Source organism: Pantherophis guttatus, chromosome 8 (genome assembly GCF_059756535.1).
Source record: "Pantherophis guttatus breed Tessera chromosome 8, ASM5975653v1, whole genome shotgun sequence".
Taxonomy (NCBI): domain Eukaryota; kingdom Metazoa; phylum Chordata; class Lepidosauria; order Squamata; family Colubridae; genus Pantherophis; species Pantherophis guttatus.
This window is the reverse complement of record NC_142070.1, coordinates 40,275,763-40,299,291: the sequence shown is the minus strand read 5'-3', so window position 1 is coordinate 40,299,291 and position 23,529 is coordinate 40,275,763. Positions and strand designations below refer to the sequence as shown.

Genomic DNA, 23,529 nt, shown 5'->3' with positions numbered 1-23,529 from the left:
TTGGATATAACTCAGTGTTCAAGTCTGTCAAGGTCCTTCTGGATCTTGAGTCTATCTTCTAAAGTGTTGGCTATTCACCCCAGCTTGCTTGTTTGCAAATTTGATGACTTCCCCTTCTATCCCTTCATCTAAATTATTTATGAAGATATTAAAGTGTACCGGGCCTAAGGCAGATTTTGAGGTACCCCACTGCATACTTCTATCCATTTAGATGTAGTTCTATTGAGAGCTATATATTGAGTATGGTTGGTCAATCTGTTATGAATCCATCCGATGGTGATGCTTCTATTATACATTTTTCTATTTTACATAGAAATAGGTGGTGGACTACTTTGCCTTACTGAAGCCTAAGTAAACTATGTCCACAGTATTTCCCTGATCCACCAATTTAGTTTGTTAAAGAATATGATCAGGTTTGTCTGGCTTGATTTGTTTTGACAAACCTATGTTTGGGGGATCAATTATATTTCTTCTTTTTCCTCTCTCTAATCTCAAAAAGGCACTAAAATAATGATATATTGAGACATAGCTGTTGCCTTATGAAATCTGGAGTTCACATGATATCTGGCACCTGGTGAAAAAACTGGCATCTTCCTAATTCAAATAGAGGAAGAGAAAACAAAAATAAGGAATTAGAAACTAATTTTATCTAATTCTCAGTAAACTCCAAGTCATGGAAGTCCATTTTTTGAATGAAATTGGCAGCATTGGGACAGAAGATTGAGAAAACTTTGTCTCAAAATTAATCAAAAGACAAGACTACTCAGAGAACACTGTGGGTGATTCAATGGATTATTTCAACACCATGAAATTAACTGCTCTTAACAGTGTTTCTGACAGTTTATCCAATCTGGTCTGTAAACTGAAGAAAGTAATAAAACTTTGAAGAATTGTAATGCTTTGCAACATGGGATTTGAAGTTCAAAATTAGCCCAGTATCCAATATTTGTTCAGTATTTTATATCCAATATTTAAATAGCTTAATCAAATAAATAATTAATAATAAATAGCACTGAAAAATAAAAGTGATGAGTGATGCTTGGCAGTAGTCATTTATTTCAAAGAACACAGAACCAGATTCTATATCACTTTTGTCCAAAAGAGCATCTGTAAGAAAAGTCATTTGGGACTTCAGGCAATGCATATTTTCCTCTTCTTTTACCTTATGCAAATGTTTGTCTAGATTTGGATGTACTGTGCTTGCATAGTAATGAATAGATCTATATACATAATTTCTGGACTGAGGTTTTGAAAAGTTATTTATTTAGACTTTATATACAGCAAATTACTGAAGCCGTTTAGCTGTTTAAAATAAATTGCTTCTGAATAACAATACTAAAAGCAAGTTAATAAGAGGTACTAAAAAAAATGATGATCTGAGGAGAATGAGAGAGAGGGGCTTGGCTACTTGTTGTTTTGTAGTCTCACAACAAAGGAAGAAAAAGAAGAAACACATACCTCCAAAAATGATAAGAGAGCAAGTTCTGAGTTTCCCAATTCAACATCCTGAACTGGAAATATGCCAGGATGATTTACAGTCAAAAATCAAAACTACAAAAAGCACATTAGCAATTAAATGGTAGAACATATAGCAATGTAATATATGGTAATGTAATAGCAACACACAATAGTATTAATGTGCTATTAACACACATTACAGCAAGGCTGATGAACAGAATTTAGTAACCTCCTGCTTATTTTAGAAGAGATGTCTGCTAGCAGAAGCATCTAACCAATCTAAACACTTAACTAGCAAAGCATTACTAGAATAGAGTATCAAAACTAAGAATGGAGTGCAAAAGATGAGAAACCCCATACTTTTCTTCCAGGAAATGTGATGAGAATTAGTGTGTGTAGAGAACCCTCAGTTTAATTTTAATCAGCATTTTGAACAAGAAGTTCCTAAACTTGCCTTTGCTGATTTATTTATTTTAAATGGCTAAGAAGCTTCAGTAGTTTGCAGTACATAAAGTCTAAATGATGCCCTTGACGTGATGTCCCGGTGCCTGAAGGCCATGCGGATCTGGATGGGGAGAAACAAGCTCAGACTCAACCCTTCCAAGACTGAGTGGCTGTGGTTTCCAGCATCCCAGTATAGCCAGCTGGCTCCATCGCTGACTATTGGGGGCGAAACCTTGGCTCCCTCAGAGAGGGCTCGCAACTTGGGTGTTCTCCTGGATGCACGGCTGTCTTTAGAAGATCATATGACGGCTGTGGCCAGGGGAGCTTTTTATCAGGTTTGCCTGATCCACCAGTTGCGTCCCTTTCTGGACCAGGATGCCTTTAGCACAGTCATTCATGCCCTCGTCACGTCACGTCTGGACTACTGTAATGCTCTCTACATGGGGCTCCCCTTGAAGAGCACTTGGAGGCTCCAACTGGCCCAGAATGCGGCCTCGCGGGTGATTATGGAGGCGACTCGGTGCACCCATGTAACACCTCTCCTGTGCGAGCTGCACTGGCTCCTGGTGGTCTTCCGGGTGCAATTCAAGGTGTTGGTTACCACCTTTAAAGCACTCCATGGCTTAGGACCTGGATATATACGAGATCGCCTTCTGCCACCGATAGCCTCCCACCAGCCAATATGCTCCCACAGAGAGGGACTCCTCAGGGTGCCATCAGCCAAACAATGTCGACTGGCGACACCAAGGGGGAGAGCCTTCTCTGTGGGGGCACCTGCTCTCTGGAATGAACTGCTCCCGGAGATTTGCATGATCCCCGACCTATGTACCTTTCGCTGTGCCCTTAAGACTCTTTTGTTTCAACAGGCCGGGCTGGCTGAGAAAATGAATTTTAATTGGGTGTTTGTAGTTTTTAATATAAGGGCCAAATTTTTAATATATTTTAAACTGTTTTTAAATTTTGTGGGTATATGTTGTTTTAATATGGCTGTACACCGCCCTGAGTCCTTCGGGAGAAGGGCGGTATAAAAATTTTATTATTATTATTATTATTATTATTATTATTATTATTATTATTAATAATAATAATAATAATAATAATAATAATAATCAATAAATAATGGATGGATGGATTGATTAAAGCAATTGTAGTGAATTAAATGTTATTAAAACAATTAAAGCAATTATAGTCATTATATATACTGACCAGGTCAGATCATTTTAAATCAAAAGTGCATGTTAGAGAAATATTGTTTCATAATCTTATTCCCTTTTCCCCATACAGTTTGTTTACTTCTGCAATCATGCAACTCTTGAGTACACAATAAAAGAAACAATATACATAAAGTCATCTTTGCCATCTCATAGTTAAGTAAGAGCATAACACATTCTATCTATGACAATTCATCATAATTCTCTTCTTCTTTGAAAGAAGTCTGAAAAGGAACTTTATTTTCATTGAATGAGAAGTGGTAGAAAAAAAATGCAGGATAATTTCTCTGCACAGCATGAGCTTCACCTTGAATTGGACTTGAAAGCAAATCCCAAATTCTCTGCAGCTGGCTTAGTAGTTTTTACAGTTTTTGTGCTTTTATTGTTGTCGTGAGCCACTCAGTGAGTTATGTTCTAAGTTGGACAGACATACATTTTTAAAAAATAGATAAATGTCATAACATATACTTAAAATGCCACCCCTTACTTCTTCAAAACCAAGAAAGAAGTTTCATCCTCCAGTTGGTATGCTAAAGGACACTAGTGGACAGATAGTAACTGATTCAAAGGAGATCAAACAAAAATGGAAGGAGTGAATTGAAATACTCTACAAAAAAAGATCAACATCCAGTGTATTGGATACTAGAAGATATTCCCTGTTTACAAGAACTTCTTGTATGATGAAGTTAAATCAGCACTCCAGTTCTTTCCAAGTCAGAAGGCTACATGAACTGATTGAATAACCACAGCTAGCCACAGGAGAGGAATCTGTAAAAGTTCTAACCAAGCTACAACCACAAGTCTGGAGAACAAAACAATGGCCAACAGTTTGGAAGTGGTCGAATTGTATTCCAGTATCCAGAAAAGAGACTTAACACAGTGTACAAACTAGTATACAAGAGACTTAATTTATATGCTGACAAAATAACATTTAAGATCATCCAACACAGATTAGAGTCCTATTGTAATGATATGTAGGATTGATGTCAGTTTTACAAGGTAAAACAGACAGGAAACATGACCTGATGATCTAATTCTACTTTGGTTAGAGTGCAGTACTGCAGGCTACTTCTGCTGATCACCGGCTGCCAGCAGTTTGGTAGATCGAATCTCACCAGGCTCAAGGTTGACTCAGCCTTCCATCCTTCCAAGGTCGGCAAAATGAGGACTAGATTGTTGTGGGCACAATGCTGATTCTGTAAACCGCTTAGAGAGGGCTGTAAAGCACTATGAAGCAGTATATAAGTCTAAGTGCTATTGCTATTATTGTAAGATTACATTAACAGAATCTTGCAAGTCTGAAAGTATTTCTCCTGTCCCCCTATATAGACCTCAAAATAGGGAGGGTCTCTTTTGAGCCTCTTGTCTAACCACACTCCTGCTATGGGCTAAACTGCTTGCATCTCATTTCCCTGTCTCCAATGGTCATTCCCACATATCTTTACACCAACAAGGAAATAGAGATGCCTGATGTTTGAGCTGGCTTTACAAAAGCTGAGAAACATAAGACATTATTTATGATGCACACTGGATAATGTAAAAAGCCAAAGAATAACAAAAAAATAAATCAATATGTGTTCATTGCCCATACAAAGACCTTCAGTTGTGTCAATCATGTCAAAATATGGAATGTGCTTAGAAAAGTGGGAAGTCTAGAACATCATGTGAAACTTTTATATAGTTTTGATAAAACAGAATGGGGCCAAGATGGTAAAAAAAATGAGACAAGACTCTCTCCTTGTTTATTGAATTATATGGTGAGTATATATTAAGAGAAACTGATTGGAAGAAGATAAGTATGGCTTTAAATTGGATGAAGAAACATTGATTATGACTTCCGGGTTGGCTCCGCAGCACCATTGACGGTCTTTTTAGACCGCCGCCCCCGCGATCCCGTTGAGCCGTTCTGACAGCGTTAATCAGCTGTCAAACGGCTTGAAAATCTCCCCTTCGGGAAAAGAAGGGGAGGAGAGCAGGTGGGTGAGGGTAGAGCTCCCCGGAAACCCCTGGATTAACTCCAGGGGTTAGGAGGGTGAGAGCTCCCCGTTCAGCCCACTGAAGCTCCGGATCCGGGGGGACTCTGTTTTTTTTTACAGAGCTAGGTGTTGCGTCCAATTTCTGCTGTCAAACAGAAGATTAAATGATTTCAAAAAAGCAGGCGGAACAGAAGCAGGAGGACAAGCTTTTTGCAAGTATAATACTTAACTCCAGGGATACAATGTTTCTAATTGAACTTGCTGAGCTGGAAGTAAAGATGGCGTTTCTTTGTTGCGATTTTAAAAGTGAAAGTTAGAAAGGAAAGTCTTCGCTAAGTGCTCAGAGACTGGCTTTAAGTTGCTGGAATAGATTTTGAAGAGCTGTTTGGGAAAAGACTATTTCGTTTGGTGATTTATAAAGAAATTGCTGAAAGCTGCTTAAAAGGATGGCTCTGACTTTATGATTTTATGGTTGTGGGAAGAAAGGAAATCTTTTTAAAATAAAATGGCTTCTAAGAAAGAAGATCCTGAAAGTGCTGGAAGCTATTCAGAGGTGTCAGAAATGGAACAGTTGTCTGATTTACAGAGCTATAAGGATTTTGATGCAGAATTTACAGAATTTATAAAAGAAGCCATGAATAATCACACTGCAGCTATAAGTAATCAAATAGCAATTCTTAAAGGGATAACAACAGAAATGACCGAGGAGACAAAAACAAGAATGGAGCATGATGACAATTCAGGAGATATTCTGATTGTAGCAGAGAAGGTGGAAGAATCTTTTCAAGAATTTTCGAGTTTATTCTCTGCTCTTTTTGAAAAAATTGATAGAATTTTTCAAAATTATGACTTGGTTTGGAAAAAAGCAGTAAATGACCAGACTTTCGAAGTTTCAGAAGATGAAGGAGATTTGCCAGTGGCATTTATACATTTAATTGAAAAGAAACAACTGAACTTTTTTTCACAAACTCTTGACAAATTTTGGTCCTATAGACGAAGGAATGAACTGATTTATATAAGCAAGAAGAGGCGATTTGGGGGCTCTAAATCAGAGGAAATTTTCTTAAAAAGGGGACAATCTTTGCAGCTACATCAACCTCAGATCAAAATGAAAAGCCTCCTCAAAATAGAAGTAGGAGGGTTGCAGAAAGACTGGAAAAAATATAAAAAGAAAGCAAGAATGGAAGACTAACCTTTTCTTTTGGCTTTGCAGTTGTTCTACTCATGGTTAAAAATGATTATGTTTTAGGTGTTATAACTACTGAGGGGGAAAAAGCATAAAGTTAAATATTGATTTTAAATATGATGCATTAATGGTTGAATGTAAGATTAACCCTTTTTGGTTTTCTAGTTGATGTATCAATGGTTAATTATGTTGATGATTATCTTTCAAAATTCTAAAAGCTGGAGGGAGGAATAATGAAGGGGGAAAATTTAGAAACTTAAAAAATGTAGAAATTTAACTACTGAATATCTAAGGTTTATTTTTGGTTATGAGATTTTAAAATATCTGAACTTTGAGAAAAGTAGGAGGGGAAAAATGTTTTTGCAAATGAATTGAATATTTTACTGATATATTAAGAGAATTTTTAAGGTTTGAATGTTTAATATTTGTTAATGGCTTTAAAATTCTTAGAGTTGTTCTATTCATGGTAAAAAATGATTATGTTTTAGGTGTTATAATTATTGAGGGGTAACTTAAAAAATGAAGAAATTTAACTACTAATATCTAAGGTTTATTTTTTGTTATGAGATTTTAAAATATCTGAACTTTGAGAAAAGTAGGAGGGGGAAAAATGTTTTTGTAAATCAATTGAATACTTTACTGATATATTAAGAGAATTTTTAAGGTTTGAATGTTTAATATTTGTTAATGGTTTTAAAACTCTTAGAGTTATTGGATTATACGCTATTGTGAGTTTATAAAAAGGGAGGTTGATGAAATTGTAAAAGGGGAGTTAAGGGGTTTTGGGAGTTATTAAATCTTGCAGTTAGTTAGTTTATTTTAGCGAATGTTTGGTGAAACCTATGCCCTGTTTTCTGTTCTGGGAAGTCGGGGGTGGGGGGGTGGTGAGGAGGGGTTGAAGATTGAGATTACCAAGGATTGATTTTTTTTTCTTTTTCTTGATGATAGTTTGAATGACTGTTTATATTGTATACTTGTCTGATTAGAAAATAAAAACTTTTTTATTAAAAAAAAAAAAGAAACATTGATTATTTGCAATATGCTGAAGATAGTAATCTGAGGGCCAAAAATACAAATCTGCAAGGTGTACTAATAAAATTAAAGGAATACAGTAAAAAAATGGAACTAAAACTAAATATAAAAACAATCAAACTAATGACAACATCTACAACAATCAATCTGACTCTGACATTGAAGATATTGATGTGATGCTTAGTTTTTACATTCTAGGATCAACAGTAAAATAACAAGAGTTAGAACAATAGCCATGAAGGCCTTTGAAAAGATATTCTGATGCTGTGATGTGCTTACCTATAACAATCGGAATTGAATAATGATATTTACTGTAAAACTTTATGGAAACAAAATGTGGATTTTGAAAAAGTAGGATATAAACAGTACTGATGCTTGTTAATATTGAACATTAAACATTGGTTTTGGAAAAAAAACCTCCTGAGAATACCATGGACAACCATAGAAATAAATAGTTCATCAAACAAATCAATCCAAAGTTCCCACTCAGGACATAAATGACCAGTCTTAAATTACCCACTTCAGATTACCCACTTATTATTCAAAATCTTAGCTCTCTGGAGACGACTCTACTGCTGGGAAAGATGGAAGGATAGAGAAGATGAAGCAAGATTCAGCAGCAAGGTGGATGGATTCAAGGCACAGTGATGATGAGCACATCTTTGGAAGACATGAGTGAGAAGATTAGGGGCAGATCTAAATATTCCAGTGTTATGTGTCACTATTTGTTGCCACCCTGAAGAACAATTCACTAGCTGTGAATAGCCACGATATTGCTAACATTGGATAATGGGCCTCTTTAACAGTTTAAAATGAACTAACAAAATTCCTCAGCCATCCTATCTAAGGAAAGGTGAGATAGATTTGGGTAAAAAAATCTCTCTTTTTTTTCCACTAGAAGTTGATCATCCTTTAGATTTTGAAGGAAGAAAGATAGCCTTTAAAATAATAAATGTAATGGTAATCAAAGCTTAAATTTCAATATGCACTTACTTTTGAATCTTCAAGACACCAAATTATTGTCATTTCCTTTGTGTTCAGCACTTATGTTGATACAGAAGTATGTTGGCCAAAATGTGTCACAGAATATGTATAGGAAAATTTAAAATGGTAAACTTAATGGCTAGTTCTTTAACAATTGTTTCCCAAGTCCTTCACTTTTTATGCACTGTTATTTCAAAACACTATGATTATGTATTCAGCAGTAAAAATATAGATTACATTCAAGCCCTAAAATATAGAAATGAAGGCACTTGGCTTTTTCATTTCAATAAGTTTTTTTCCTGTTCACTGCTGATAAACTGCTATAAATTTTGTCATATTTGTGACACAGTTACAGCTTAACTTTTACTTGTGGTTATAAACCAACAAAGTATACATACTTTTAGCTAATCAATGAAATTCACAATGAATGTCAGGGAACTTGACATTCATAAATTAAACCTAATAAAAATACATTTGGATTCAAGGACAGGTTAGGACAAACTCTAATGCTTGTAGCAGCAAAGAGGATAGCCTTAACATTGATCTGAGAAAATATAGATAAATCCCTTGAAATACTTCACTGGTGCTCTTTTAACTTTTCTTATCTTTTCCAAGCATGGCAGTTTAAAAAATGGGTAAAGTTGCAAGACATGTGTATCTAGCTTTGATTTTTTTCCAAGGTTGCATTTTAAAATATATTTATTTAACTGTATAAGACATTTATAGAAAATGTATAAGAACATTTTAGCCATATTAAGACAGTGAAACAAGTAAAGATACAAGTAATACGTATTGAGAGGGGAGAACCTTGGGTGTTGGTGTGTCTCTAAAATGAAATTTGGAAACGTATGCTACTTAAAAATTGCATTGGTTGGGATTTGGGATTTGGTGGTGGTGGAGACATTTTTCCATATTTCAGGAGTTGTGGGCCATCCAAAGTAGAACAATCTGGAAAAGAAAGACATGCAAGGTAATACTACTTTTACTATAATATTATTATAGTAAGAGAATCTGTACACTCTTCCCCCCTTCCTCTCTTTATCTTCAGGGAGTGTTATGTCTAAGAGGCTTTCTCAAATTATATTTCTGCCCTGGACTCAGATTTCTTTTATCTGATTGTTGTCTTGGTTGTGGCTCTTCCTGCTATTCCTCAGGATTATTCTGTCCTGTTCTCCCATATACTATCTCCACTAGATGATACCATATCAGGCAGTTGTATTCTCATTGCTCATATAGCAATAGAAAGAAAGAATCGGTAGAATTTCAAAGGCTTTCCCCATTTCAAAGAATGAAAAATTACACACACACCAGGGGTGCTATTCAGCAGGTTCTGGAGAAATTTTGAGTAGTTCGGAGAACCGGCAAATACCACCTCTGGCTGGCCCCAGAGTGGGGTGGGAATGGAGATTTTGCAATATCCTTACCCCAGGTGTGGGGAGGAAATGGGGATTTTGCAGTATCCTTCCCCTGCCATGCCCACCAAGCCATGGCCACCAAGCCACACCATGCCCACCAAGTCATGGCCACAGAACCGGTAGTAAAAAAATTTAAATTCCACCACTCACTCACACACACATACACATGTGTATGCATACAATGCTGCATTTTTAAAGATCAAAAGAAAGATAATGCACAATTTAATCTATTATATGACATACTATTTTCAAATAAATAATTCAGATTTTTATTTTAAGAAAATGATGAGTCCCCTCCTAAAAATCTCAATCTGAGTTACAACAGGGTATTGTGTTCAGGGTCATGTTAAAAGATTTTGGTATTAAATAAAAACTCACAATTTCAATAGTATTTCACAATTATGCATTTATTCTACCTTTATTTGTCCTTTTTTACTATATCTGTCCGATACCTATAATTCATTTGTTTTTCTGTGTGATCAAGTGTAAATGTTATTTAATAGTCATGATTAATGCCATTTTCTTGATGTAATTAATTGCCTACATTTTGTGAAAAAGTGTTAGTGTCATCAACTTTCAAGACAAACATTAGTAACAAAGGAATAATCTTAATAAAGTCAAAAGAAAATGATTATTTTAACAGATTAGTTCATAGTTAGGGGAACTTTTATATCACATTTGACAAATGCAAATTTTTTACTTCTCAAGTGAAGTTTAATCAATTTAATGTGTCACTAAATTAAGTAGCATTTTGCAATATTCCAGTACAGCTACTGGAAGGCCTTTTCCTCATTTACCTAAAGCTCTGATGTATTATTAGATAAGCAGAGAACGTTGTGAAAGAATGAATTATTTGACAATTTGGCCATATTTATCACACCAGTCACTGTACTTTCAACATTCTATCGATCTGAATGAGGTGGAACTAAATACAAATGTAACTTAGTTCCACTAAAATAAGACATGAAAGTAGAATTGGCATTGCATCCATATATGTGTAATAAAAAGTAGAATTGCATATTTTCCTACAGAGAAGTGTTTCAGTTTGTTTCTGTGTTTAATATCAACAGTTATATTTCAAACATTTTTGACCATTAGAGGTCAAATTTTGTTGATTTTGATTCTGCTGAACTTCTCATTTCACTAAATAAATTCTGTCTAGCTGAGCTATTTATGTAAGTATGAATGCTATACATAAAATATTTATATGAAAATATTTTTTTTCCATACGACATAGTTTGCCTGTGCTTTTCTCTAACATGTATGGCTTCTGTACATTTTATGCACACATTTTGAGTTGCAAATTGCATCACAATATAATCAAATTTAAATGCACATGGTTCCCAAGTTTTTCCTTCAGACGCAGCAGGATTAAAATCATTACATTCATCTAAACAGTCTGATGAGCCAATTGTCTTGTCTGTTCCTATCTTCAGCATGCAATTTGCTTTTCCAGGCCAGTTTTCTGAGAGGAAGCATAGCCATTCTGCTTTTGTTATGCACATATACATATAATCAGATTATCCAGCTCAATTTTGGCTGGATAATACTCATCATAAAAATAATATTTTACTAAATTATTGCAATGTTTTGAAAGAGTGATAAGTTCTGTTCTCTGGCTCATCAAACAGCACCTCATCATATCATTCCCAATTAAACCATCTGCATGCATTTAACAGATGGAAGTAAGATTTTTTTTTGCTTTTGTTTTGAATCTGTTATATCTCACTCTTTGAAAAGTCCCCAGAAATTTTGCCTTTAAAACTCTTCAAGATTTTTATATATATACGTCATCAGCCAATCAGAATACAACAACACTGTTGACCAATCAGAATACATCTTTGCCTTTTTTCATAGAAGTTTGCCCATAAGCACCAAACCGAGAACTTCAGCCAGAAGATGACGAATGTGATTTCGTTGAAACGTCGCTACTACCCTTTTAGGGATATGTTTACAATTACACGGGAAGAAACCCGAGATATTAACTGCACACACATATATACCCGTGAAAACTTCCATATATATATATATATATATATATATATATATATATATATATATATATATATATGCAAAAAATTAAAATCTCAGGTGTTTTTCCACTTCATGTTTAATTTTTTGCATATACACACCCGCGAAAACTTAAGAATATATATATATATATATATATATATATATATATATATATATATAAACTAAAATATTTGCTTATGAAAAAACCCTATTCTATTATAAAATCTACTTTTTAATAAGTGATGGGTCTATCTTTGAATGTTTTTGAACTACTGATTTTTGCCCTTGGAAAACCTCATCCCTCCCCACCTTAGGAAAGTAAAAATTCTTTCCTTAACCAAAACATGTTCCTTTTCCTGCACATTTCAAAAATTAATATCAAATAATATTAATTATTTGCATGATAACAAGTATATCTAATATATTTAAGGTTTTTTTAAAAAAATAAAGAGATTGCATTAAGCTATATATTTGGATACAAAACAACTTGACAACATTTCACTGGATCGCTTACAAATCTTCTTCCTTGCCAGAAAATCTGTTCGCACAAAAGAGAATGAACACTCATCAACAATCCATTGCTGCACATCAAGTGTCAATTTGCCTTTCCACAGTTCTGTAATAACTCTCTTGGCTGCTGCTGATATACAAATAATTCATCATTCTTAGTTGTTTGATTGATTTGTTGATTTTGTTAGTTTGTTATATACTATTTCAGTCTCGTGACTCTAAGCACCATATAAGAACATCTTATTAGTTTAAAATATCAAGGAACATAAATCCACCCTAATTTCTAGCAGTTCTTACTCTACCATCCTAAAAGTCCTGCTCAAGAACCTGGTGGTAACTGTCTTCAAAAGGGACAAACCTTGCTTCCAGGGGATGGAGAAGGAGAGGCATAGCAGAGAAAACAACCCATCTGTTACTGGATCTTTTGCATTAGGACTGGTAGTTGGTTCCCTTTGCAGGCTCATATCAGATTTCACTTTCCCTAGAGCAGAAGGTTTCATAGATATCTGGGTCCCCATTCATGTGGGTGATGATAAGTAGTTTCAGTTGTATAAGGTTCCACAAGTTTGAGATGTCATATAGAAGAACATCTTCGATAAGCACAAACTGGCTAATATTGTTCTGCCAGTCCTGTAAATTTCAGACCAAGATATTTTAAACAGAGTTTTCATAGTGCATTCCAATATTGATCTTTACAAGAGAAAGAGACAGGGAGGGAGAGACTGAGAGAGAGAGAGAGAGAGAGAGAGACAGAGAGACAGAGTGAGAGAGACAGAGAGAGAATAAACATCTAAGATTGGCATGCATGGTTAGGGATTAAAGGAAAATTTGCAATGTTTCAATATTGCATTGAACTGACAATAACTGATAATCTTTGTTATTCTCCTTTCCTTTCTGCACCATTGTAGACTACACGGTAAATGAAGGCTGATGTGTACATTGTGAAACAATCAGCAATATTTGAATTACTACAAACTCACAACTGGAGGCATTATTTAAGTAGACGACAGGTCTACTATGTAGTTCAAATAACAGATGCGCAAAGATTCCACTGACTCTGCTTTTCTAAAGGGAACACCTTCGTTTGCAGTTCTGAGACTAATGCATGCGTCCTAAGATGTATTTGTAGGCTCACGTTCCTCAGCAAAATGCAGAAAGAGAGCAAAAATGTTCTCAAAAAGAAACTGATACACTGATAAATAAGTTGAAACTGATGTACAAAATAGAACTAATGGATTATTTGAAGAAAATGTGCATGGACTGGGAACAGACTAATAAAATCATCTTTAATTCAAAATCTGTTTTAAACAATCATTTCGATATGCAATCACTGATAAAGAAACTATATACCCAAGCTCTAAGACGCTGAGCTTGTCGATTGAAAGGTTGGCAGTTCAGCGGTTCAAATCCCTAGTGCCACGTAATGGTGTGAGTTCCCGTTACTTGTCCCAGCTTCTGCCAACTTAGCAGTTCGAAAGCATGTAAAAAATGCAAGTAGAAAAATAGGGACCACCTTTGGTGGGAAGGTAACAGCGTTCGGTGCACCTTTGGTGTTTAGTCATGCTGGCCACATGACCACAGAGATGTCTTCGGACAGTACTGGCTCTTCAGCTTTGAAACGGAGATGAACACCACCTCCTAGAGTTGGAAACGACTAACACATATGTGCGAGGGGAACCTTTACTTTTTTATAACATGTCATAGTTTATGCTCTTCATGTATGAATGAATGTATGAATCTTTTTTTCTAGAATATGGCATTTTAATATACTGGTTTCAGATATAATGAATTGCCATAAACTTTTTGATATTTTGTATTTCATGTTTTTACTAACATGGTCTAGGAAGCAGGCAATCATAGACCACTTTTGAAAAACCTTGCCAAGAGTCACAGGAAAATGCTGAGTGGAAGGTGTGTGTGTGTGTAAGAGAGACAAAGAAAGAGGGAGGGAGAGGGAGAAAGGGAGACAGAAATGCCTCCCCAACAATGGAGCCATCTAGTCAAGTATCTGGTTTTATGAGATCCCCAGGTCTGGTCACACAACCAGATCTTGAGGGCATTTTGGAATATCAAAAGGGATAGGACCAATCGATTTTAGGGAGGAAGGATAAGGTAGGTGCTACAGCAGGGAAGGCACATCTCCTGGGACCAACTGAATGAAGATCCCTCTTCTCTGCAAGATATGATGAAGCAGGCTGATATAAGTGGAGAAAAGCAGTTGCTCAGATAACCTGGTCCCACGCCATGAAAGGTTTTAAAGGTTAAAATTAGCATCTTGAATTGGACAGAAAAACAAACTGGCCACCAGGGCAGTTCACAGAGGGGAGGTATAATGTGTACTATTCTAGCTGTAGACATAACTGCCTGTGCCTCTGCATTCTGTATCGGCTGAAGCTGAAGCTTCCAGACACTCTTCAAGGGCAGCGCCATGTACAGCATATTGCAGTAGTCCAATCTGGAGTGGCAAGGGCATGAGTGACTGCAAGTAGGGCCTGTTGAGCTAGGAAAGGGCATATAACTAGTGCACAGGATGAAGCTATACAGAGGCCCTCCTAACCACAGCTGCCATTTCACTACTGGAATAGTGAAAATGTTTTAAATGACAAGCAAGACATGTACGCTTTAGCTTTACCCATATGATTTTTGTGAAATATGCCTGAATATAAGTTGTATGAACATCAGAAAGCTATTCTTTTCACGTCTTACTTGTTCTCATGATCTTCTCAAGATCATTTAGTTATCCACATGAGATAAGAGTTTGCTCTTGTGTGTTCATTTAGCTTGTCTCTCTGCTCTGCATAGTGGTAAACATAAAATGCTACTTTATTCAGTTTCCTTTATTGAATAAAAGAAAAGGAATATTCTTAGGACTTTCTATTTCCTTGTTGCTGGAAGAGATAATCCCAGAATTAAACTGGTTCTCTTCCAATCTATCCTATGCCAGAATCTTATTTGCTTTTTCTGCTCTTTGTTTTGCATGTGATCTCTGTTATATTAAATCCTTTTAGCAAATCCTTAGAAATGTTTGTCGATGTTCACATTTTTTTCAGTCCAAAAGCTTTAAAGGTTCTTTGGTATTAGCAGAAGTAATGTGATTGAATCCTCACAAACCTAATCATTTTTCATTCTGTGCTTTCCCTAGGCCAGAGGTCTTCAAACGTGGCAGCTTTAAGACTTGTGGACTTTGTAGTTATAGTTATGCTGGCGGGAGAATTCTGGGAGTCGAAGTCCACAAGTCTTAAAGCTGCCAAGTTTGAAGACCTCTGCCCTAGGCCATATTTTATTTTTTTTAATGAGAGAGAAAAAAGTTTTCGCATAAATCTTAATGTCTGAAATGGATGATGTACTAAACAATTTAAGTCTCGATAAAGACTATCTAAAATACCTAGCTAAATAACAGACTTTCTAAACCAGACTTGAAACTGAAATGATATAGCCTACCATCAGGGGTGAAATGCTTCCAGTTCGGACTGGATCGCCCGATCCGGTAGCGATGGCGGCGGGTGGTTCGGAGAACCGGTAGCAAAAATCCCTGTGTCCCCCCTCCCACCATGCCCAGCTGAGCCGCACAATCATCAGAGGCTTTTTTTTAAATTTATTTTTAAAAGCATTTTTTCTACAACCTCTTCCGACGAAAAAATGCTTTTAAAAGTTAAAAAAAAAAAGCCTCTGATGATCACACGGTTCAGCTGGGATTGTCAGAGGCTTTTCAAAGCATTTTTTTCTGCAACCTCTTGGCCGAAGAGGTGGTAAAAAAAATGGTTTGAAAAGTCTCTGACGATCCCAGCTGAGTTGCCTGATTGGCAGAGATGTATTTTTTAAAAAGCCTCTCTGACGATCTAATGCTTTTCAAAGCATTAGAAAAAATGCTTTGAAAAGTTAAAAAAAAAAAGTTGGCCATGCCCACCCCAGTCACATTACCTCCCCACACCAAGCCACGCCCACAGAACTGGTAGTAACAAATTTTACATTTCACCCCTGCCTACCATGAGTCCTAAACCTATTTTGCAGCACTCTGATGCTGCAGAAGATGCTGTCTTGCAGTCAATACTAAATAAGATTCAGTTCGCTTTAATATGTGATGTGGAAGAAAGTGTCATCTTATATTTGTTTCAGGAAACATTGTGTTGGCTTGTGCTGTCTGACTTCAATAACGGATATTTTGTTTACTGGTTATGCTTTCCCTGATCATCTGTGGAATGACCCCAGCTGCCAGGACCAATATTGCTTGCCCTTTCTGTGCTCCCATTCTGGAAGCCCATGCTTGGAGTATTCTATTCCATTTTTGGAGGAAGCTGTTCAGGTTTTCAATGTCTCTTGCTTGACTTAATCAGTAGATCAATAATAAAAGTCATCATTTTTTTATCACTACAATTTATAGAATTTGTATTTGCATTTCTATTGAATTTTTTTGTGTGACTTAACACAAAAAGAAATTCTGTTGAATCACTGTAGCTTTTTGTTGATCAGGTAAGAATAGCTAAATTCTCTCATCTGTCATCACCTGGCTTAATCTTTATAGACTTCAAAATTAAGCAGAGTTTGGATTTTTTTTGTGTGTAGTTAGCTAAGAGACCATAAAAGAATTTGTTAATTTTAAACAAGACAGAAATTTAAAAGAAAATTCTAAAGACAATAGTATGAATTAATTTAAGAAATACACAGATAGTCCTTGACCTATGACTTTAATGTAGCCTGCATGTTATGATCATAAGTTATGATGGTCATAAAGTGACTGATCCGATTTTATGATCTTTTTTGTAGTAGTCATTACGTGAATCACCATGGTTGTTAAGGGAATCTGTGGTCATTAACAATACTCGTTGTTTTCTATGAGAAATTTTTGTTGTGACCACAGGATCCTGCAAATAACCATAAATGCAGGATGGTTGCCACGTACCTAAAATGTAACCATGGGGGAGGGATGGCCATTGAGACTTCAGAATTGGATCAGAAGTACCTTATGGGGGGATCCATCATAATTTTGAATTATCGCTATATCATAGATCATGAGTTGAAGATTGCGTGTATCCTACTGACTTCCCTTCTGGGTGAGCTTGTGCATAACCACCAGCTTAAGAAAGAATTGGGGGTTATAGATATTTGCTGGTTGTAAATATACCCAACAAGACACACAAACACAAATGAATAACACAATTATTTTATTATAACTATCCTGATTAACAATAGCATTTATGTTGAAGTTTTGCAGAGAATGATACATACATATAACCATGGACCCTGACAGAGTCTCTAAGAATATAAAGAGGAGCTGATCAAAAGTAATTTTTCCATATACTGTTTATTGTTATAAAGATGCATCTGAATGGCAGCCTCCTCTACCTCCTCATCACATTTGATCATGCAGTGACATTACTTATGAGCAATTTCAAAATTATAAAAATTTAACAATTTTTATTGTTAATATTGAACATGTACAAGAAAATATCTGTCTCTTTAAAAGAAAGAGAAAACCTTCAACATTGGTCATTCCCTTCCATGCATCAGAGTTGTTTTCTCCTCAGATGGTGGTGAAAATGGGTTGCAACAAGCAAGGTGACATTAAAACAAAGATTTTTTTTGTCAACTAACCCAAAATACTAAAATTGAGCCCTGCAAATGTAAAAGTTGGATTTGGTTGCATGTTCCTTAGCTTGCACAATATATGGGCAAGGGTTGAACTCAACTCTTCTGTTTACAAGGTGAACTGTGAGAATTCACAGTACCACAAAGTGTGGCATGTTTTAATATCCTTTATTCAAAGATTCCTGGAACAGATATAAGCACACTGTTCTCAGTGAAATACTCTGCCATGTCAGACAAGTGAGACAGAAACATATGTCTTTCTGTACGTTCTCTTCTACAGCAACATTTGCAATACCCTTATAGAACCTTTTGCTTAAAAAAAAAATCTGAGGTGTTCCACGTAAATCTTAGGCCCACTTCCATTCACAGATGAAAAACATAATTGTGTGGCAAATGCCAACCTGTCTGGCAGCCTGACAGGGCTTATGAAGCCACACAATGAAACAGAAAGCCTGGGGACATAGAAATCAGGGATCTTCTCTCTCTCTCATTGTTGTATTTGCATTAAACCTATATATCTCTTGTTTTGTTATTATAAATATGAATCACATTAACAAATGGTTGTTATTAGGCAGAAGCCAGAATAACATTGGTTGATTGATGTTGATTGATAAAGTTGATTGATGTTTCTGATGGAAAGAAGTAAGAAGGGCCCATGCTTCTACTGTTTTGAAGGAGGACATTGAATCTGGTTTTGAATTTTATTGTGCTGTTCATGAAAGTGACTTGCAGTTTGTACAGCAATCATGCAATATGTATAAATGTCAATATTCTATTAACGTTTTATCCAGTTATAAGACAAAGAATGTAGAAGAAATATCTTGAAATTTTATACAGAAAAGAGAGAATTCTCAACAACTTCAGTGGCAGAGGGAAAGAAATCTGAATTTCACCTCTTCTCAGTTTTTGAATTTAATTCCTCTAGTCCTGTCCAATTCTGCATAAGATTTACTATACTGTTTTTCATCATTCTAATTAAAAAGCAGATGTCATATGTGCTTGCCTATATAGTCTTGCTATATTTCCTTGGTAACAGAATACAGGCTGTGAAGATGTCTCCTTTGGACACCATTTTTGGATCCCCCTTTGTCCAACTTGTTACTATGAAGATGTGGATCCCAACAGGAGTTATAGTAGAAGAGGAGCATACAAGGGAAGAGGAAGCAAAAGATGGAAGAGCCATTGTCCCTATGTTATGCTATCTCTTTCTGTGTTCCTGCTCAATCTGCCCTTTAGCAACAACAGTGCAAGTAGTAGCAACTTCCTCTTCTTCCTTTTCTCAGTTAGATATTTGAAAAACAGGATAAGGAGGAGTTTGGCCAGAGAAAAAAATGCTGTTCTTCGGATAGGAAGTAATAAAAGTGTTCCATCCATATCTGAAATGGAAGGAGGACAAGTCCCCTGAGTACAGAGAAATATATACTTCATAGTAAACTAGAAGGCAGGGTCTCATCCCCTGATTTTTTACCTTCCTCCAAATCATTACTAGGGTGAAAGATGGCCCAGCATCAATGGGGAATCCATCTGAGAGGTTGTATGAAGGCCTGGTGAGTTTTACATATGGCCCATCTTCTCCTTCCTTTTATATAGTTTTCAATACTGACTTTGAAGCTGAAGATGGCTAATACATATAGATTGATACAAGTTACTTCTAAAGCATAGATAAAGCATAGCAACATGAGTTCTTTAAATTATACCCCCAAATGTATCTGCTGAATGATTTTTAATTATGCTCAATGGACCAAACAATAAATACTGTGCAATATGCATCTTGTGTTATCAAACAGCAGTTTTTATTTCTCCTAAATATATACACTATTTTTAAAAGTAGCCTTCTAGACTTAAAATTTAATGGGAGAAAATAGTGCATTGTTTATAGTGACTAGCTTCCCAAATAAGCCATGAATAGACACATTTGTGTATTATCATTTCCAGGATGGAATGGGAAATCTCAGAGTCACCAAAAAAGGAATTCGACTTGAAGGGATATCTGAATTTCTACTTCCATTGTACGTGAAAGAAATCCATTCCCGAAAGGTAGGTTCCAACATCTGTTTTGCTACAATTACCATTTAAAAAATGAAAGATTTTAGTTCAAAAGAGTAAACTGTTATACAGGCTAGTATCTCCAACAAGATGTTTTTTAAAACAAGTTTACAAACTAATCAACCATGAAGCTTAATGTTCATGTGACTGCCAATTCTTTTGACTATACTATCATCTTCAGTCAATCGTTCAGACAAAATTAGACTTATAGTCAGCACACTGGAAATCATGATTCGGGGAAAGTTGCTTTACATTTCTCATATGAGTGTTGATGCATTTGTTCCCATGTTTCAAACATGTTTGATAGAGTGATAAAGAAAAAAAAATGAACAATATGGATCCAATCCAATTTATAAACTTTCATTTCAAAATGTGGCTTCTTTCTTCTTTCCAATGGTGAAATACAGCCTTTTTTTCCTAGTTTACAATTTCATATACATCTAGTTCACAAATATCATTGAATATCAGTTCTGAAAAGCACAGAGAACAAGATCAGTTAGCTTGTAGTCTTCTAAAGGTATTCATTTCTTTAATTTTACAGTTCTTATAACACAGATGTTGAAGTACAGAAACACATAGTTGACTTCTGTAACCAGTATTCCCCCAAAAAAGTGTTTTCTCTTTTTTTAAGCTTGTAACCCAACAGCAGATGAGATGCATACATAACTCAACATTAGGAAGAGACTGATTCCAAAGCAACATTTTGTAGTCACAGAAAGTTGATATATTTGGAACATAGGATAGTTTTGTTGTTAAGCTTGTTTTATATTTAATTATATTGTTGTAGGAAAATGAGAGTGCTTATATAAACAAAAGTAGGTATAAATGTTAATACCAGTGTAATACTAGGATCCTAGTAAGGATCATTATTTATACAATAGCAAGTTTATTAGTATTCTTCCTTTATGAACAAAATAGGTGCTAATTTTAGTGATGAAAATTTGAACAATCTGAATATACAAAAGTTTAGCAGGAAAATCATTTTATCAATCATCAGTTTTAAAAGATGAATATATAATATGGACAAACCGATCAAGAGTAAACCATCTCTATGGATTGCAGTTCATTTCTTCCCAGGGTATATATCCTTGTAGTCACAGGCTCTGTGCCTTAATATCTGCTAGATGACTTGGATTTCAATTCACAACTTTTTTTATCACTCACACTTTCTACAGATTATGCAGAGTTACTTGTTGGTTTGTTTGTTGCAATTATATCCTGACACAATCTGGTCGTGTACATCCTTTACAGTTGGAAAGTGTTTAGAACATTCACAGTATGTTTTACTGTGTGATTAAAAAAGAAAATTAACACATAGTTGTGCCAATCAGGGCCTGCAGTTGAGTCTGGGTAACTAGAATATGTCATAGAAGCATATCTGTGGCTCGTTCCCTGTGTGCTGCCCATTTATCAACTGTCACTGTATTTTTCTCTACCCATCACTATTGGAATTTTATAGCCTACTCCCATCACTTCCAAGCCTTTCCCTATTCCCTGTTCATGGCCATGTATATACTGGCTTGTGGGTCTCAGCCGAATCACCTAATCAGAAGAAAGTGGGGAAACAAGTTCCAGTGGCATTTCAGCATTAATTATCAGTGCCAGGAGCTCTCCCTCATCTCCAACCCCATTCACATACAATCTATGCAAACTCCATATGGATCCGGCCTATGGGGTACTTAGTTCTGGCCCATGGGGCCAACCTGGAAACAGTGAATGACTGGCCTGTGGGGCCTCTGCCAGCAAAAACAGTGGCAGGAGGCCGTTGCAGCTGAAAACAGAGTTCAGGATCCTGTTTTCTCTGGCAGAGTGCTTGAGGCATCCCCAATACAAGTAACATTGAGCTGGCCACACCCACCCTGGCCATGGCCTCCCTGGTCCCTCAAGGTCAAACACAATCCTGAGCCGGCTCTTAATGGAATTGAGTTTGATACCCCTAATCTATGCCATCCCAGCGTACACACATAGCTATGGTTGTTCACACAGTCAGCTAGATGTTTAGACTGGATTTGGCATTTTTATCAACCTCTTGAGTCCTTCCTAAGCACCTGGGATAGGCAGATATTGTTTGCTGGTGTTAAAGGTATGTCGCAAAGTGTTACCTGTTCCAAGTAAGCTGCCTTTCGCAATTGACTGGTGGTGATTTTTGTTAATGCTGATAGTATTCAAGTGGTGCTCCATATGTTTGGGCCTTGTACCCATGGTACCTATTACTATTGGTACTTTCCAGAGCACTTTAGCTTTTTCGTTTTCTATGACTTTTGCTATTTTGTGGCCCCACCAGTTCTTGCTTGCAGGCAAATAGTATTTCTTTCAGATCTTCCAATGCACCATTTTTGCTACTTTGTCATGCCATTGTTTGTAGTCATTGCACAATCTTCTTGCAGCAGCTAACTAGATGGTTCATTGTTTCTTCAACTTTTTTGCAGTGGCAGGATGTGTTGCTTTGTTCTCAGTTCTGAATGCTTTTGTTCTTAAGATTTAGTCTTATGCACCTAAAATTAGCCCCTTTGTATCATTCTTCCATTTTGATGTTCATTGCCAGTTTTTATGATCATCTTCTTTACCTGCTTTTTTTTAATCTATAGACCATTTGATACTTTACTTTGCCATGTCTCTCATATTTTCTTCATTTGACGTTTCTTATAGGCCAGTTTGGTCTCTCCAGGACTCAATAAGCATTTGTGGTATAGGAGCTTCAGTGTGTCTTCTTCACTGTTCTTCAATATTCATCCAATACCCATTTTTTCTTCTTCAGTTGCCTGGTACACTTGCAATAGTCCACAACCACTTATTTTTTTCCTTTTTACATAGAGTCTGTCAACATTGCTGCATGGCTCAAGGGCATGATTCACTGTCATTATTTTTCTAGTTTTCGTATCTGATCTTTTAGTTCTTCTTTTTCTGGCTTTTCTATCAGATCTAATAGTTTTTCCTTAGTTCCTATCAGACCCTTTAATTCTTCTTAATAGTCCATTATTCCAGCTGTGTATCTAATGACTGAAATTGCCCAAGTGTTAATTGCCTTGACAGTATTGCCTTCACTGAATTTGGATTTTACAATCTTCTTCACTTTTAATTCTAACCTTCTTCTTGACTTCAGTGTGCTTAATGTTGTCAGTTTGAAGAATGCCCAGGTATTTGTAGTAGTCTTCTTCATCCAGACTCTTGATTTTATTTCCATAGGGCATTTTGGAATTCCTTCAGTTTTCACTATTTGTCCCCTGTTGATGGTTAGGGTGGCACCTTTGTCTAGTCCAAACTCCATTGCAGTGTTATTATCATCCATAGTATTTCTTGTTCAAGAAATATTTTATGTAATTTAATAATTTAATAAATAAAATATGTATTAAATTCTTTTCATATAATAAATGTTGGGAATTGATGAACAATTGGAAATTTCATGAAGGGATCTGTGAATTGAAGAAATTTGGGCACCCCTGTTTTAGATGGTTTGAAGCAAGAAGACAATGTGACCAGAAGCGAAATATATTCACTTTCTGAAACATCCTTTTCCTCTCTTTCTGTTAGCTACTTTCTCTTTGTGATCTTTTCACTCACACATACACACATTTTGTCTTTCTACCACAGGCAACTGGCCAAGTGAAGGAAAAGATATCTGTAACTAAAACATCTGTGCCAAGAAGCTTAAATTTAGCCAAGGGCAG

The 23,529-nt window shown here is 36.0% G+C and overlaps 1 protein-coding gene across 1 annotated transcript in view; it reads left to right on the top strand.

The window, feature by feature from the left end:
* Window positions 1-23,529, top strand: part of SGCZ (sarcoglycan zeta) — a 579,653-nt gene that overhangs the window by 419,457 nt on the left and 136,667 nt on the right. The window contains exon 3 of the mRNA XM_034442790.3: window positions 19,751-19,852. Coding sequence (XP_034298681.1) covers window positions 19,751-19,852 — 102 coding nt within the window. The remainder of the gene's footprint in view (window positions 1-19,750; window positions 19,853-23,529) is intronic.